Source organism: Acomys russatus, chromosome X (genome assembly GCF_903995435.1).
Source record: "Acomys russatus chromosome X, mAcoRus1.1, whole genome shotgun sequence".
Lineage (NCBI taxonomy): Eukaryota > Metazoa > Chordata > Mammalia > Rodentia > Muridae > Acomys > Acomys russatus.
Genome location: NC_067169.1, coordinates 34,411,704 through 34,426,736, shown reverse-complemented (window position 1 = coordinate 34,426,736; position 15,033 = coordinate 34,411,704). Strand labels below are relative to the sequence as shown.

General features: G+C 34.7%; 1 protein-coding gene across 1 annotated transcript in view; it reads left to right on the top strand.

Moving 5' to 3' along the window:
* Positions 1-15,033, top strand: part of Cfap47 (cilia and flagella associated protein 47) — a 242,065-nt gene that overhangs the window by 13,792 nt on the left and 213,240 nt on the right. Inside the window, exons 8-10 of the mRNA XM_051142600.1 lie at positions 5,193-5,428; positions 12,998-13,187; positions 14,268-14,484. Of these exons, the coding sequence (XP_050998557.1) occupies positions 5,193-5,428; positions 12,998-13,187; positions 14,268-14,484 (643 nt within the window). The remainder of the gene's footprint in view (positions 1-5,192; positions 5,429-12,997; positions 13,188-14,267; positions 14,485-15,033) is intronic.

Below are 15,033 nucleotides of genomic sequence, written 5' to 3'. Positions count from 1 at the left end.
AAGAAGTCTTGGATTTTTCAAAAGTCTTTTCTGCATTGAATGATATGATCATGTGTATTTTTTCTTGAAGTTTATTTACATGGTGGACTTTATTTATTGATGTTCATATATTGATGAAGCCTACTTGATCATTTTGTATGATCGTGATGCATGCTTCGTTTTTTTAATTTTTTAATTTTTTATTAATTTATTCTTGTTACATCTCAATGGTTATCCCATCCCTTGTATCCTCCCATTCTTCCCTCCCTCCCATTTTCCCCTTATTCCCCTCCACTATGACTGTTCCTGAGGGGGATTTCCTCCCCCTGTATATGCTCATAGGGTATCAAGTCTCTTCTTGGTAACCTGCTATCCTTTCTCTGAGTGCCACCAGGTCTCCCCCTCCAGGAGACATGGTCAAACATGAGGCACCAGAGTACATGTGAAAGTCATACCCCACTCTCCACTCAACTATGGAGAATGTTTTGCCCATTTGCTAGATCTGGGTAGGGGTTTAAAGTTTACCGCCTGTATTGTTCTCAAATGGCTGAGAAACACTTAAAGAAATGCTCAACCTCCTTAGTCATCAGAGAAATGCAAATCAAAACAACTCTGAGATTCCATCTTACACCCATCAGAATGGCTAAGATAAAAAATTCAAGCGACACCACATGCTGGCGAGGATGTGGGGAGAGAGGAACACTCCTTCATTGCTGGTGGGAATGCAAACTAGTACAGGCACTTTGGAAATCTATCTGGTGCTTTCTCAGAAAACTGGGAATAGGACTTCCTCAAGACCCAGCTATTCCACTCCTTGGAATACACCCAGAAGATGCTCCAGCACACAACAAGGACATATGCCCAACCATGTTCATAGCAGCCTTATTCATAATAGCCAGAACATGGAAACAGCCTAAGTGTCCCATGGTAGAAGAATGGATAAAAAAACTGTGGTACATATACACTATGGAATACTACTCAGCTATTAAAAACAAGGAATTCCAGAAATTTGTGGACAAATGGATTGAACTAGAAATTATCATAATGAGTGAGTTAACCCAGAAGCAGAAAGACTCAAATGGTATATACTCACTTATATCTGCATACTAGCCCAAGGGGCATGTCCCATGAAAGTCTTCACTTACCAGGAAACTGGGACAGAGGGGAGGGCATCCTATTGGGACTCTAGATGAGAGAAGCATGGGAGAATGGCAAAGTAGAAGGATCCAGAGGGTCCTAGAAACCTACAAGTAGAACATCATGATAGGCAGATTTGGGCTCAGGGGTCCCACTCAAATTAAGGCATGCTTCGTTTTTACAAGTATTTTATTGAATAGGTTTCCAATTAAATTCATAAAAGCAGTTGGTCCGTAATTTTCTTTCTCTTTTGAGTCTGTTGTTTAGGTGTCAGGGTAGCTGTGACCTCATAAAATGAATTTTGCAAGGTTCTTTCTGTTTCTTATTTTGTGGAATTATTTGCAGAGTATTGACATCAACCCTCTTTAGAAGTCTGGAAGAATTCTGCTCTAACACCATCTGTTTTTTTTTTTTTTTTGTCATTAGATTACTTTTAATGGCTGCTTCTATTTCCATAGGGGTTATAGGTCTATGTAAAATGTTTATTTGATCTTCATTTGACTTTGGTAAGTGGTACTTATTGTGAAAAATTACCCATTTCTTTTAGATTTTCCAATTTGATGCAGTTACAGGCTTTTAAAACATGTCCTTTTGCTTTTCTGGATTTCCTAGGTGCCTATTGCAATGCCCTCTTTCATTTCTGATATTGTTAATTTGGATATTCTTTCTCTGCCTTTTAGTTAGTTTAGTTAGTTTGTCTATCTTGTTCATTTCTTAAAAGAACTAACTCTTTATTTCATTGATTTTTGTATAGTTCTCTTTGTTTCTATTTTATTAATTTCAGCCCTGAGTTTGATTATTTATTGACATTTAATCCTTTTGGATGTCTTTAATTCTTTATGTTTCAAGCTTTCAAGTGCATGTTAAGTATGAGATTTTCCATTTTCTTTATGAAGGTGCTTAGTGCTATGAACTTTCTTCTTAGCACTGCTTTTATTGTGTCCCTTAAGTATAAGTTTGGGTATGTTGTATATTCAGTTTAATTGAATTCTACAAAGTATTTAAATCCTTTCTTTTGTTTTCAGAGCTGAAGACTGAACCCAGGGCCTTGTACTTGCTAGGCGTGCACTCTACCACTAAGCTAAATCCCCAATCCTCAATTCCTTTCTTTATTCATGTCTTTACATGTCTTTCATTCAGTAGAGAGTTGTTCAATTTCCATGAGTTTGTAAGAATTCTGTTGTTTCTGTTGTTGTTGATATCCAGATTTAATCTGTGGCCACCTGGCAGGATGTATGGAGTTATTTCAATGATTTTATATTTGTTGAGGCTTTTTTTATGTACATGATTGTTGCCAATTTTGTAGAAAATTCCAGGAGTTGCAAGGACGAAGGTATATTCTTTTGTGTTTGGATGAAATTTTCTGTAAATATATGTTAGGTCTATTTAGTTTATAACATCTCTCAGCTCTATTATTTTTCTGTTTATATTTGTCCATTGTGACAGTGGGGTATTGATGTCTACCACTATCAGTGCGTGAGAGTCACTATGTGATTTAAACTATATTAGTGTTTCTTTTACAAACTTAGGTAGGAATCTAAATGTCAATTTAGTGGATTTTTCCTTTGATGAATTTAAGGTTAGTTTAGTTACAATTTAAAATGGCTATACCAGCTTTTTCAAATATGGGGCACCAGAGTTCATGTGAAAGTCAGGTATAATTCTATTAGTCTGCCCTTTTATGTTACCTGGTCTTTTTTCCTTTCCTCCTCCAATCTATGCGGTGTTCTGTATGTTTCTTGTACCTTTTTAGGCATCTCCTTCCTTAGGTTAGGAAATGGTTCTTCTATATTATTGCTGAATACATTTTTTGAGCCTTTGAATTGGTTTTTTTCTTTTTTCCTTTATACCCATTATTCTCACCTTTGGAAATTTTAGTGTCCCAGGTTTGCTAGATGTTTTGTGTCAGAATTTTTTTAGATTAACATTTTCTTTGACTGATGTTTCCATTTTTTCTGTTGTAGCATATAAATTTCTCCTCCATCTCTTGTATGCTGTTGCTGAAGCTGGTCTCTGTTTGAAATCTTAAATTTATCCTTTCCATAATCCCCTCCATTTGAGCTTTAATATGGCTTCTATTTCCATTTTCAGGTCTTGAACAGTTTTAATCATTTTCCTCGTCTCCTTGTGATTTCTTGGCTTTCACTGAGGGATTTATTCATTTCCTCTTTAAGGACCTCTATCATTGTCATATATTTGGTTTTAAGGTCTTTAACTTGTACTTGAGGTATATTGGAATGTTCAGAGCCTGCTGTGATAGGATAGCTTTACTATAATGAAGACATATTGTCCTGCATGTTATTGATTGCAGTCTTGTCACAGGATCCATAGTTCTTATCTTATTCTTAATGTCTCAAATCCTACATTTTACATGTTTTCCCCATCTATATTATTCTATCATGTAAGATTTAACCATTCTTTTTCATGTATATATAACCTTTGGCCTATTTCCAATAATGATTGAATGGGAAAAAAAACAGCCCTTAATCTCCTTTCATTTTACTTTCATATTATAGACTCAACCCAGTGTGTTATGGTGTTTTGGTATATTGTTTTTGTTATTCATTGAGATTCTAACAATTTTAGCATTATATACCTTTCATTCAACTCTATTGTTTCCTCTTTACATTACAGATGTAAATACATTGAGAAATCTATTAGACATGTCTACTAGCATGAGACACTTGCTCATGCAACCTAGCTTTCTTATTCAGCCTACAGTGAATGGGACCCTCCTGCATAAAGAAATAGTTAAGAGAAGCACCACAGAAATGCCCACAGGCCAATCTACTCTAGACAATTTCTTGGATGATCAAAGGCTCTTTCAAGATAACAATTAGAGCTAACTAGGACAATTCAAAAGAACTCATGCTTTTTCCTCTAAGTATCTCCCTCCTTCAGTCTTTATTGATCTCCAGAAGTAGCAATTCTATTTTTTTCTGTTACTCACACGTGCACTAAAGCACACGAAGAAACAAATATATCACAGAAAAATAAAAATAAATTTTAGTGTTATCATTTAGCATTTGTTGATTTTTCTGTCTTCTAGCCAATATGTGGGCAAAGATTATTTGCTCTACCCTCAAGAGTGTATCTATAACCTTGGCTGCTTCTGGCTATCCTATAATTCCCCTGAAACAACCATTATTTGGATTCTTATGGCTTTCTTTGTTTATTTGTTTGTTTGATTTTGGTTTTCTGAGACAGAGTCTCTCTGTGTACCCTTGGTTGTCCTGCAGTTGCTTTGTAGACCAGACTGGCCTCCCACTCACAGAGGTCTGCATACCTCTGCCTCCCAAGTGCTGGGATTACAGGAATGTGCCAGTGTGCTGGGCTCCTTATGGCTTTTTGAACATGAGAAGCAAGTCTCTAGAGTATTTTACTTTCTTCTTTCTGCTTCGAATATGGTTTTCATGGAAGTTTATTTCCTTTGAATGTTTGTCCAAATGTTATTGTGTATATAAAAGTGACCTGCTTGGATATCTTTACCCAAAACAATATACCCAAGGCTTTGTATTCTGTGTTGCTCTACTTTGCCTTTACATATAGCTTCTACCCTCTCTGAGTGTTGTAAATGTAATTACCTCTGTATGTGGGTTCCTGAATAGCAGGAGACACTCCCAGGACACTTCATGGGGCTTGTCTCCAGGGCACCTTTGATATGTTTTTCTTGAAAGAGCCAGCTTTTGACACTTTTTGGCTCAGGCTTTGCTTTTGAAGTGTCCCTGCTAGGAACTAAGCTTTTAACACATTTGGGGCCTGGTAGGTTGTTATCAGCAGGGGGTATGCTCACCTATGTCTGAGCACTAAGCTTACCTGGAGGGAGAGTCTCCTCCACCTGCAGACAAGGGCTCACACTCTGTAGAATATAACTCCATCAGAACAAATTCTCCTTTATTCATCAAGACCCAAAATAATGTGTAAAACAGAGAAGGCAGCCAGTGCTTTTGCTGAAGTTTGAATGAGTTTCCCATTTATTATAATTAAAAAAACTGACACTATGTGGACTAGGCAAATAGATTTTTGGTATTCCAAACAATCCTCACTGTGTTCAATAGTTACTATTGCTTTTCCAGGTAATCGACTTCAAAAAGTGGAATTAGCTTTGACAGGCACTGGACTTCCTGTCATATTACAGTTTGATCCAGGAAAAGTACTTACTTTTACACCTTGTTACATGGGTGAACATTCAGATGTCCTGTGCATTGTAAAAAATCAATCCATATCACTTCCTGTGAGGTACCATTTTAAAAAAACTGCACACTTTAAAATGGACCCTGAAAGGGGCAAAATTGATCAAGGATGTATTCAGGTAAGCTAGTTTATACTTTGATTTCCTTTCATAGCACTTTGACTATTTTTTTTTCTGCTGAAATATTTTACAAAGAATTAAGAACCATATATGATTTACTAGTTTTTATGAAGTATGTCTCTGATGTGGCATAGAATTACTTATAAATGCAGACATAGAGAATCCATAATTCTTTCTTTAGTGGCTGTAGTATGCCAGTAAAAGCATGTCATGTTCAAGTGCAATGTGGATACAGTTATTGCTTCTAAAACAGGTTTATTGTATTAAGGAAGTATAAGACATATATAGAAACAGGTATTGCTTCAGAAGACTGGATAGTGTTAAAAGGGTATCTAACCTAGTGCCATCAAAATGCAAATAGCAAGTATTTATTTCCATTCAGGAAGGATTTTATGGACCAATCACAGGAGTAATACCTTGTAGATTTTGTCAAAATTTGAAATGAGTAATAGTTACCTACTTTGCAACTTGTTATTGAGGAAAAACAAAAAAAAAAAGTGTGGACAATAAGACATTCCTATTAGTATCAGGCCAAGTCCTATGTTGCTGGGGTTATTTTAAGTATGACTGGTCACTCTGACATCTTTTTTTCTAGGCCCTCTAAAATAGAACTTCCTCAATAATCTCTACTCAATTCCTTTTTTTGGGGGGGCCTGAGCAGACCTTAAGTATTTAGATATATAAATTATGATACAAATTTAATACATATTTCCTGAGAAATGATGGCAGAAGTATATCAAAAGTCATTTTCTACAATTAAACCAGTATGTTTCTATAACAATAGAGAACTTTGTGTGTACCATATAAAGAGTACAACTAAAAACATACAATGGTTTCAGATCTGAGCCCATGTGTTTCATGCATCATGCACCATTGTTATGTCACGTGATGCATACACAATGCTAAGTTTGCTTGTTGTATATTCTGAAGCATGGTTTTGACGGTTTGTGCTGCAGCAGAGACTAGGGTTGCAAGACAAAACTCAGCTTAATTACACATTTAACTTTTATTTTGTCTTTGTTCATTGCATACTAAGAAGCTTTTTCTTATTGTCAAAATTTTGTGTCCCTCTACACATTCCATTTTAGGATACCATAAAAGTTTGTGACCTAAATCAGGGCTTGGAATTCTATGGTCTGTTGGACAATTTTGGCTTGACACTTGATGTTTCACCATTTAAGCCATTATAATGATGTTGTAAACATTCATGTGTGATTTTTTGTGGATATACATACTTAATATTCTCAAAATACACCTTATAGAGGGATTGTTAAATCTTGAAAACTCAGTGTTTAACATTTGGAGCTTTCCCCATAGTGTTTGCCAAAGTGATTAAGAGTCTAATTTCTTTATGTGCCTTCTCATATTGATACTATCCTTTTTTTGTTATAATCATTTTAGTGGGTACAAAATGACATGCCAATATAGTTTTAATTATGATGTTCCCAATAACTGATGATGATGCCTATCTTTTACTGTTTTATTTTCCATCCATATTTTGTTTAGGGAAACAAACATATATCTACAGCAAGGTGACTGATGGCTTACTAGAAATAGTAGTATTTGAATATCTCAAATTTATGTGTTGCATTCCATGAAAAGGAGAATTGAAGTGTCTATTACAATTAAGATTGAAAACCATTTGATCTTAAAATGTGTAAATCAGTCAGTGTTGTCTGAGTGGTCCCAATAGAATCACAAGAATCCGTAGCAGTGTAGGAGGAAATATCAATATTAAAGTGCTGTGACAAGAGAAAGAATTTATTGTCATTTGATGGCTTCAGCAATGGAAATGAGGGGTGTAAGTCAATGAATGCGATGGTTTCCAGCTTCTAGAAGTGGCATAAAAGCAATAAAATAAAACCCAGACTCTCCAATAGATCTTTCAGAATATGAGCACAGATCAAATGACTCAGATTTTAGTTCATTAACATTAAGGCAGACACACATAGTGTATACTCACTTATAATTTGATATTAGCCCAACATAGATGTCCTCTATGAGACTTCATCCAGAGGGGGACCTGGACAGATGCTGGGACTCCCTGCTGGACTCCAGGTGGACTACTGAGACTGGTGTGGAAGAATGGGGGATGGAATGATCCAGAGGGTTCAGGAGCTCCACAAGGAGACCATCCAGGCTAGTGGATCTGGGCCCAGGGATTCTGCACAAACTGTTGTACCAAGAACAATGCATGCAGTAAACCTAGACCCCCTGTTCAGATATAGTCAATGGACAGCTCATTCTCCATGGTTGTGGGTGGAGCGGGCACTGGCTCTTTCATTCCTACCTAGAATCTCTAGCACAATATTAAATAGAAGTAGCAAAGGAGACTATTTTATCTTGTACTTGCTCTAAAGGGAAGGCATTTATTATTCCATCAAATAAAATACTAGCTATAGATATATATACTACCATTCCAATCTTGGAAGTTCTCTTCTACCCCTAGTTTTCATTATGAAAATGTGATGTGTTTTGTCAAATAATTTGTTTCTTTTAAATGGTAAAATGTTTCTCCATTAAAATTCATTATATTGATACTTAGATATTAAAAGCAACATGAATCAATACTTACATGTACTGTGTCCACTGTTTCTACTAGATTCAATTTGATTATATTTTGCAGAGGGTGTTTTTAGGGCAGAACAGGGAACTTTTGAGATATACAATTCTAGCATCTGATTTGTTCACTTTCACTCTCAAAATTCTAATTACCCATGGAGGTTGGTATGTTGACCTTGTCATGAGATTCTGGGGTCCTAACTGCCTGCAGATGTAATCATTGTACCATTGTGCCTGTTCACTTTCTTACTGCTTGATGCTTTTAAGTCCTTGATCTTCTAACAGATATGCAAATGACTATTCTACATCAAAAGTCCCCTTTTCTGCCCTATACAACTCCCAAGCCCCCTGCCCCCCAGCATTCAGTCTCCACTACCACAGAGAGACTACTGCCCTTCATTGGTCCAGTAGAGGAGGGAGGGAGAGGAAGAGAGAGAGAGAGAGAGAGAGAGAGAGAGAGAGAGAGAGAGAGAGAGAGAGAGAGAGAGAGAGAGAGAGAGAGAGAGAGACTGAGACTGTGTGTCTGTGTGTCTGTTCATAAGAGGACCTGGGGTATAACACCTTGAAATGTTTTTGGTTTTGTTGTGATAGAATGAATTAGAACATACTCTTTGCTCTTCAGTTTTTAGAATAATTTGTAAGACATTGGTGTTATTTCTTCTTTCAGTGCTTGGTAGAATTCTTCATTAAATCCACTAACTTTAGGAATTTTCATTGTCACAGTTTTTTTTTTTTTTTTTTTTTTTTAAGTTAGCTTAGTTTTTGTACGAGCTATAGAATTGTTGAAATGTTCTCTTTCTTCCAGAGGCTGTTTTAGTATTTTGAGTCAGACCTTCTTAGAATTTGCTCACATCATCTAGGTTATCATATTTGTTGTCATATTATTGTTTATATTCCTTTATTTCTTTCCTAATTTCCACTGATGTAACATTGACATTTGAAAACATAATTTCACGTTTGTTGGTTTTCATATTTTTTGTTTTATTTTCTTCTTACTTTGGGCTTATACTTCATCCAGTTTTTTCTACTGAAGAAGCGTAAGTTATGGAGTAATGGCCTTTCTTTAATATAGGAGCTTATGGCAGTAATTTTATTTTAAGCATTATCATCATTATTAATATTAATATTTGTTTTTTCAAAACAGAGTTTCTCTGTGTAGCCTTGGTTGTTCTGGACTTGCTTTGTAGACGAGGCTAGCCTCGAACTCATAGCACTCTACCTGCCTCTGCCTCCCTAAGTGCTGGGATTACAGGCATGTGCCACTAAACCCAGATTAAGCATTAATTTTTGCTATATACATTTGTGGTTTAGTTGTTTTATTTCAAAGTAACTTCAAATTTCTTCTTTAGTTTCTTCTTTGACACACTGGTTGTTTAAAAATGCTTTACTCAATTTCCACATATTTGTGAATGTCCCACATCTCATATTTTCTCTAATTTCATTGCCTTATAATTGAAATAGAATAATTTTAATAAATTTAACTTATTATAGCTTATATTACAGTGTTATATAGATTGGTCTGAAATGTACTCTTTTGTTGTTGCATCATATATACACACACACATACACATACATATATGGAGAGAGAGAGAGAAAGAAAGGGAGAGAGTTCTGTTGACATGAAAACATTGGTCTCAACTAAAATGCGGTAAGAGACAGTTTATTCTGGAGCCAAATTAGAGTGACCATGGTGTGGAAACACAGATATTTTCTTGTGGAAGTATTTTAAATGCCTTAGTAACAAGGGCAAGGATAGTCTCTTACCCTTAATTTTCGTGGAATATTTAAAAATTTTCTTAGCAATTACTAAGCACATTATGCTTAATCACCATATTGTAGTGATAGAACACATATATATGTATGTATATATATATATATATACATACATATATATACATATATATGCCCTGTCTGCCTTTCTTTCTTTCTTTCTTTCTTTTTTTCCTTCTATCTATCTATCTGAGAGAAAGAGAAGAGAGAATATTTTCTTATCATTCATATTCTGACACTTATGGCTAACTTCTTTCCTTTCTCCAGATTTTATAAACCAAATCAGTAAGAGAACTCTGCAAATAAAAATACACTCACATTTTAAAAATATTGACATATATAGTTTCTTCTACATCTGTTCTTAATTGATTTTTTGAAATTTGTATAATTGTAAAATATCCTTTTATTTCAGTGGAAGGAAATCTTTTTGTACTTTTCTAAAGCAACATTACTAGGAATACATTCTCTCCTTTGATGTTTATTTGGAAAGACCACGTATAGTTTAGTTTGAGAGTTTTGCTAGTTATAGGATTTTGAGTTTCTAATTTTTTTCCCTGTAGGTGAATCTCTTTTCACTGCCTTCCTCTGTCTAAGATTCTTAATGAGTCTAATTTTTGAGCTTTCCACGAATTCTTTTAAGGTTTGAGTCACTTTTTCCTTGATATTTTCAAGACTTTCTTGTCATTGGCTTTTGACTGTTTGACTCTGATGTGTCTATCATTCTGATATATCCTGAGTTTTGTTGAGTTTCACTGGTATACAGGCTAATGTTTTCAATGAACTTTCTAAATGTCTCATATATATTTCTCTTTCCTCTCTCAACTGTTCTTTGGAACATGTTATCATTCATTGGTAGTTGTTTTTTTTATTAATGTGACCTTCACAGATTTGGTGTTGATATGATGTGTGCAGGAGGGAATGAACAAAGGATAGACACACAGACATACATACCAAAGAAATCTGAGATTAAGTGTGCCATGCACTCTAGTGGAGAGTCACTAACAGTAGCCCAGAAACTCAGCATATTTATTTTATACATCTGCATTGAGGAGGTAGGTTCAGCTAATCCCAGGAGGAGATTTCTATGTCTTAGTAATTTCCTGTTGCAGTCGCCCTATAGGAGAAAGCTGTGCTTGACAGTTCTTGCATATGCTAGTCAATCATTTGTAAACACTTGTACTTGGACCATGGTTTTGCTATTCCTGAGTCTGATTTGGGAAAGGCTTTGGCTTTCCAATAGGTCTAAGGAGTTGGAGTCCTTGACATAGTTGTGCTATTATCAACAACACTCCTTTTTTTGCCTAAGTTTTAATAGTTTCTTCTAGGTATTCTAGGTATTCTCAAATATCTTGTGTTCAAGTTCATTGATTATTTCTTGTATCAGTTCACATCAACTATTGAGATCTTTTTAGTAGTTTATTTATTTATTTTTATTTTAATTTTATTTTATTAATTTATTCTTATTACATCTCAATGGTTATCCCATCCCTTGTATCCTCCCTTTCTTCCCTTCCTCCCATTTTCCCCTTATTCCCCTCCCCTATGACTGTTCCTGAGGGGGACTTCCTCCCCCTTTATATGCTCATAGGGTATCAAGTCTCTTCTTGTTTTTTTTTTTTAATTTAAAGTGCTGTACTCTATGAAATATTTATTTCTTTAATAACATCAGTAATTGATATTATCCTTTTTGTGAGTCACTGCTATCTTCCTTTTATTCTTCAGACTTCTTTTCAATTCTTTTAGCATATTTATAATAGTTGATGTACCTTAACTGTTTGGAAAGTCCAGCAGTTGAATATCCTTGCAGACATTTCCTATTATGATGCCTTTCTGGTGTGTTGGCTACATTTTACGGTTTCCTTCATTGTAAAACAATTTTTTGGTGAAAACTTGACATTTTAAGTAATATACTTTGAAATTCTGAAAATCAAATCATTGCAAAGTTTACTGTGGCTTTGTTTAGTTTTACATTATTTTATGACTTTCTAGACAAATTCTGCATAGATAATTTTCTTTGTTGTATGTACTCAATCAAGCCCCAGTTACCAGGAAGATGCTGTTATTGAAAAAAATACGAAACAAACAAATGGGGAAAAATGGAACAGGGATATCATCTTTCTCATATAGATACCAAAGACTGAGCTGAGAGTCAGAAGAATTTATTACATGCTGGCACAAAGAGAAGTCTCTGTAGGTCTGAGCAATCATACATAGGTTTATATAGCATTTATAGGTTTCTAGCAATATTTATAAACCAATATATCATTGGTGTGTTTTAATCAAGTGCTTTATATGCCTAAAAGCCATAGACGTTCGATATGACTATGTTTATAATGAGAAATTCTTGTATGCAGCCAATCAGGTTTATAGAAGCAGATACCTAAAATGGAGGTTAGAACCTTCTCCTTTTACAGCAGAATTGTAGGCAGCTGCTTCTCATCAGGGAACTTCCAGTAACCCTTTCTCAAGAGTGTCTCTGTTTTTGTTTCTTTCTTTTTATACCTGTGTAAATTTAGCTCCTCTTTCAAGATCAGAAGTTTAAAACACTATTAATATCTTAGTAATTTAGCTGTTTAATTTCTAATAGCTTCTTTAAACATTAAATGAAAAAGGACATCATGTTCATGTGTTATTCGCTCTCCCCCCTTTACTCCTTCTCTCTCAGGAAACTGTTACTACAGAAGATACTCTGAATTATATCAGATAAAAATATGCTTACAAGATTTTCTGCCACTTGCTAGGCAGAACTTATAATATAATATGAGAAATGAGACTTTTTGAGTTCTTCAAACCCACACCTCTACCTTTGTTGGACATTAGTGCTCATTGTAGTCACAGCTACCATAGTTGAGTTTAGAGAATGAGACTAAAGTAAGAAAAATGCCATGGGGACTTTCAGACATTTATCAAGATTCCTGATATACTGAATTATTTTAGCCTTGGAAAATTTTTAAATAGAAAACAAAAGTTGACTTTGGCAAATTTTGTCATTTATTTTTGTGCAAAATAGATTTGGAAATTTTTTATGTATTGTCTTTTAAATACTGTACTATTTTATTTCTACTTTCTTAAGTTTCTAATAATGAATATAATATGGTTTATTGTGGATGTTTCCTAAAATTCTGTAAAAATTTCCATGATGAAATCATGTTGCCTGAAATTAAATTAACCTGTATTTTAAGATTTAAAAAAAATTTCCTAACTTTAGAACATTAATTAAATTTGCTTTTTCTTTAGAATGTGATATGTTCATTTGTTCCACATCAAATTGGAGTATTTAAAGTGAAGCAAGTGATCGAGATTATTGGACCCGTGGTAGATGAAAGCTTACAGTCTTTGTCAATGAAACCATTTCATCATATAAATTTAGAATTCATCAGTACTTGCAAAGCTTACACTAAAAAAGTTGGGGAGAAAATTAATCTTGGTATGTTACTGCACTAGTTTCACACAACTCTGATGTTGGTGTTGTTGTTAATATAAGATTATGTGTATCAAACAGGTTCAAAACAATGCATTCTACCTTTTAAAAGCATCTACTAAAGTCACCTAAAAGCCTGTTCAAATACATATCATGGCCTAACATTCTAGTATTATTAAGTAGGTCTCTGTGACTACCAAAGATTTTTCTTCATATATCCAGTACATGTTGTTTTGCTATTTCAAGGTTTCTTATACAGGTGCTCAAATATTTTGTTGGTTGCCATGCTATTTTTTTCCTGGAGTTTAAACTAGTTTGACTACATCCAGATTTTCTTGGGACTCCAGTTTTGTTTAGTCATATATAATCTTTTACTAATTGAACCACATGAACTTGGTGATACACAGTTGTCTTTAACCTAAAAGAGAAAAAAACTTGCCTTTCATATGGGTCAACTTAAATCTTCAAATTAGCATGCTTATTATTATGCATACATTTTATTATCATTTAAGTGTTATTCTGCTAAATTGATTTAATATAGGCCCATGCATTATATTAAGTCATTTCTATTTTCGCAATCTGTTTGAGAATTTAGCACTTGTTAAAATCAATTGTCTTCATTATTGTTCTCTTGGTCTATTGCCATAGCCACAGAAACTCATATAAAAGCAAGTATTTAACTGGGCTTGCTTAGAGTTTCAGATGCTTATTCCATTATTATTATAGTGCAGAGCGTGGCGGCATACTGGCAGACATGGTGCTGGAGAAGGAGCTGAGAATTCTATGTGTGGATTGGCAGGTAGTGGGAAGAGAGACACTGGGTCTGACATGAGCATTTGAAACCTGTAAGCCCATCCCCAGTAATACAACAAGGCTACATGTACTCCAACAAAACCATGCCTCCTATTCTCTGTCAAGTAGTGCTACTCCATAATAACCATGCATTCAAATCTGTGAGCCTATGAGGGCTATTCTTACTCAAACCACCACATGGATTGTTTAGTGTATTAAATAATTCTTTGCTAGGTTTTGGAAACATACAACACAAAGTACTAAATACTGATTTAATATTCAATTTTATTAAAGGTATATCCCCCTTAGTCAGTAATCCTACGAGACACTTTGTGATCCAAGATTCAGGAAAAAAGGATGATCGTCCACCTGTAGTCGCAATGCTCCGGTCAGGCATGACGGACCTTCATAATCATCGCCCAAGTGATGAGTCAGAGAAGGATGCAATGATTGCCTTTCCTAATGATAGAGCTGCAAGTATCAGGAGTGGAGACCACCATGAACATTTCAGGTAATGTGTAATATTAATAAATTAAAATTCGAAAGACATAATATCCAAGATAATATGAAGATTCTACTGGTAAAAAAGGAACGAAACTGCTGTTGGCCATAATCAGAATGAAATTATGTTCTCCTTTTTGTATGTGGAGTGAGTACAATGGCTGTTGAGTGCTACAATATTTGCCCTACCTAACTTTTTATACCCTCTACTGTGTGCTTGTGAAGAAATACATGGCACACAGAATAATATTTTAAGTATATTATGAGTACCAATAAATAAATGATAGAAATAATCACTATTGGAATTAGACTCCAGAGTAGTTATATTTATTCAGTATGATTGTGAGTTTGAATTTATCTGAATAAAACAACTTAAATTGTAGGAAACCAATTAATGTTTATCATCCTCCTGTTTTGTCACCTCATAAACACATCTCTAGTGATTCCTCCCCACTAGTTAAGTTCATAAGGTGTGTTTAAACGTCAATTTAAATCCATTATAACCTCAAATAAATTATTAGTTTACCAATAGTAAGTTAAAAGTGACAAATCCATGATT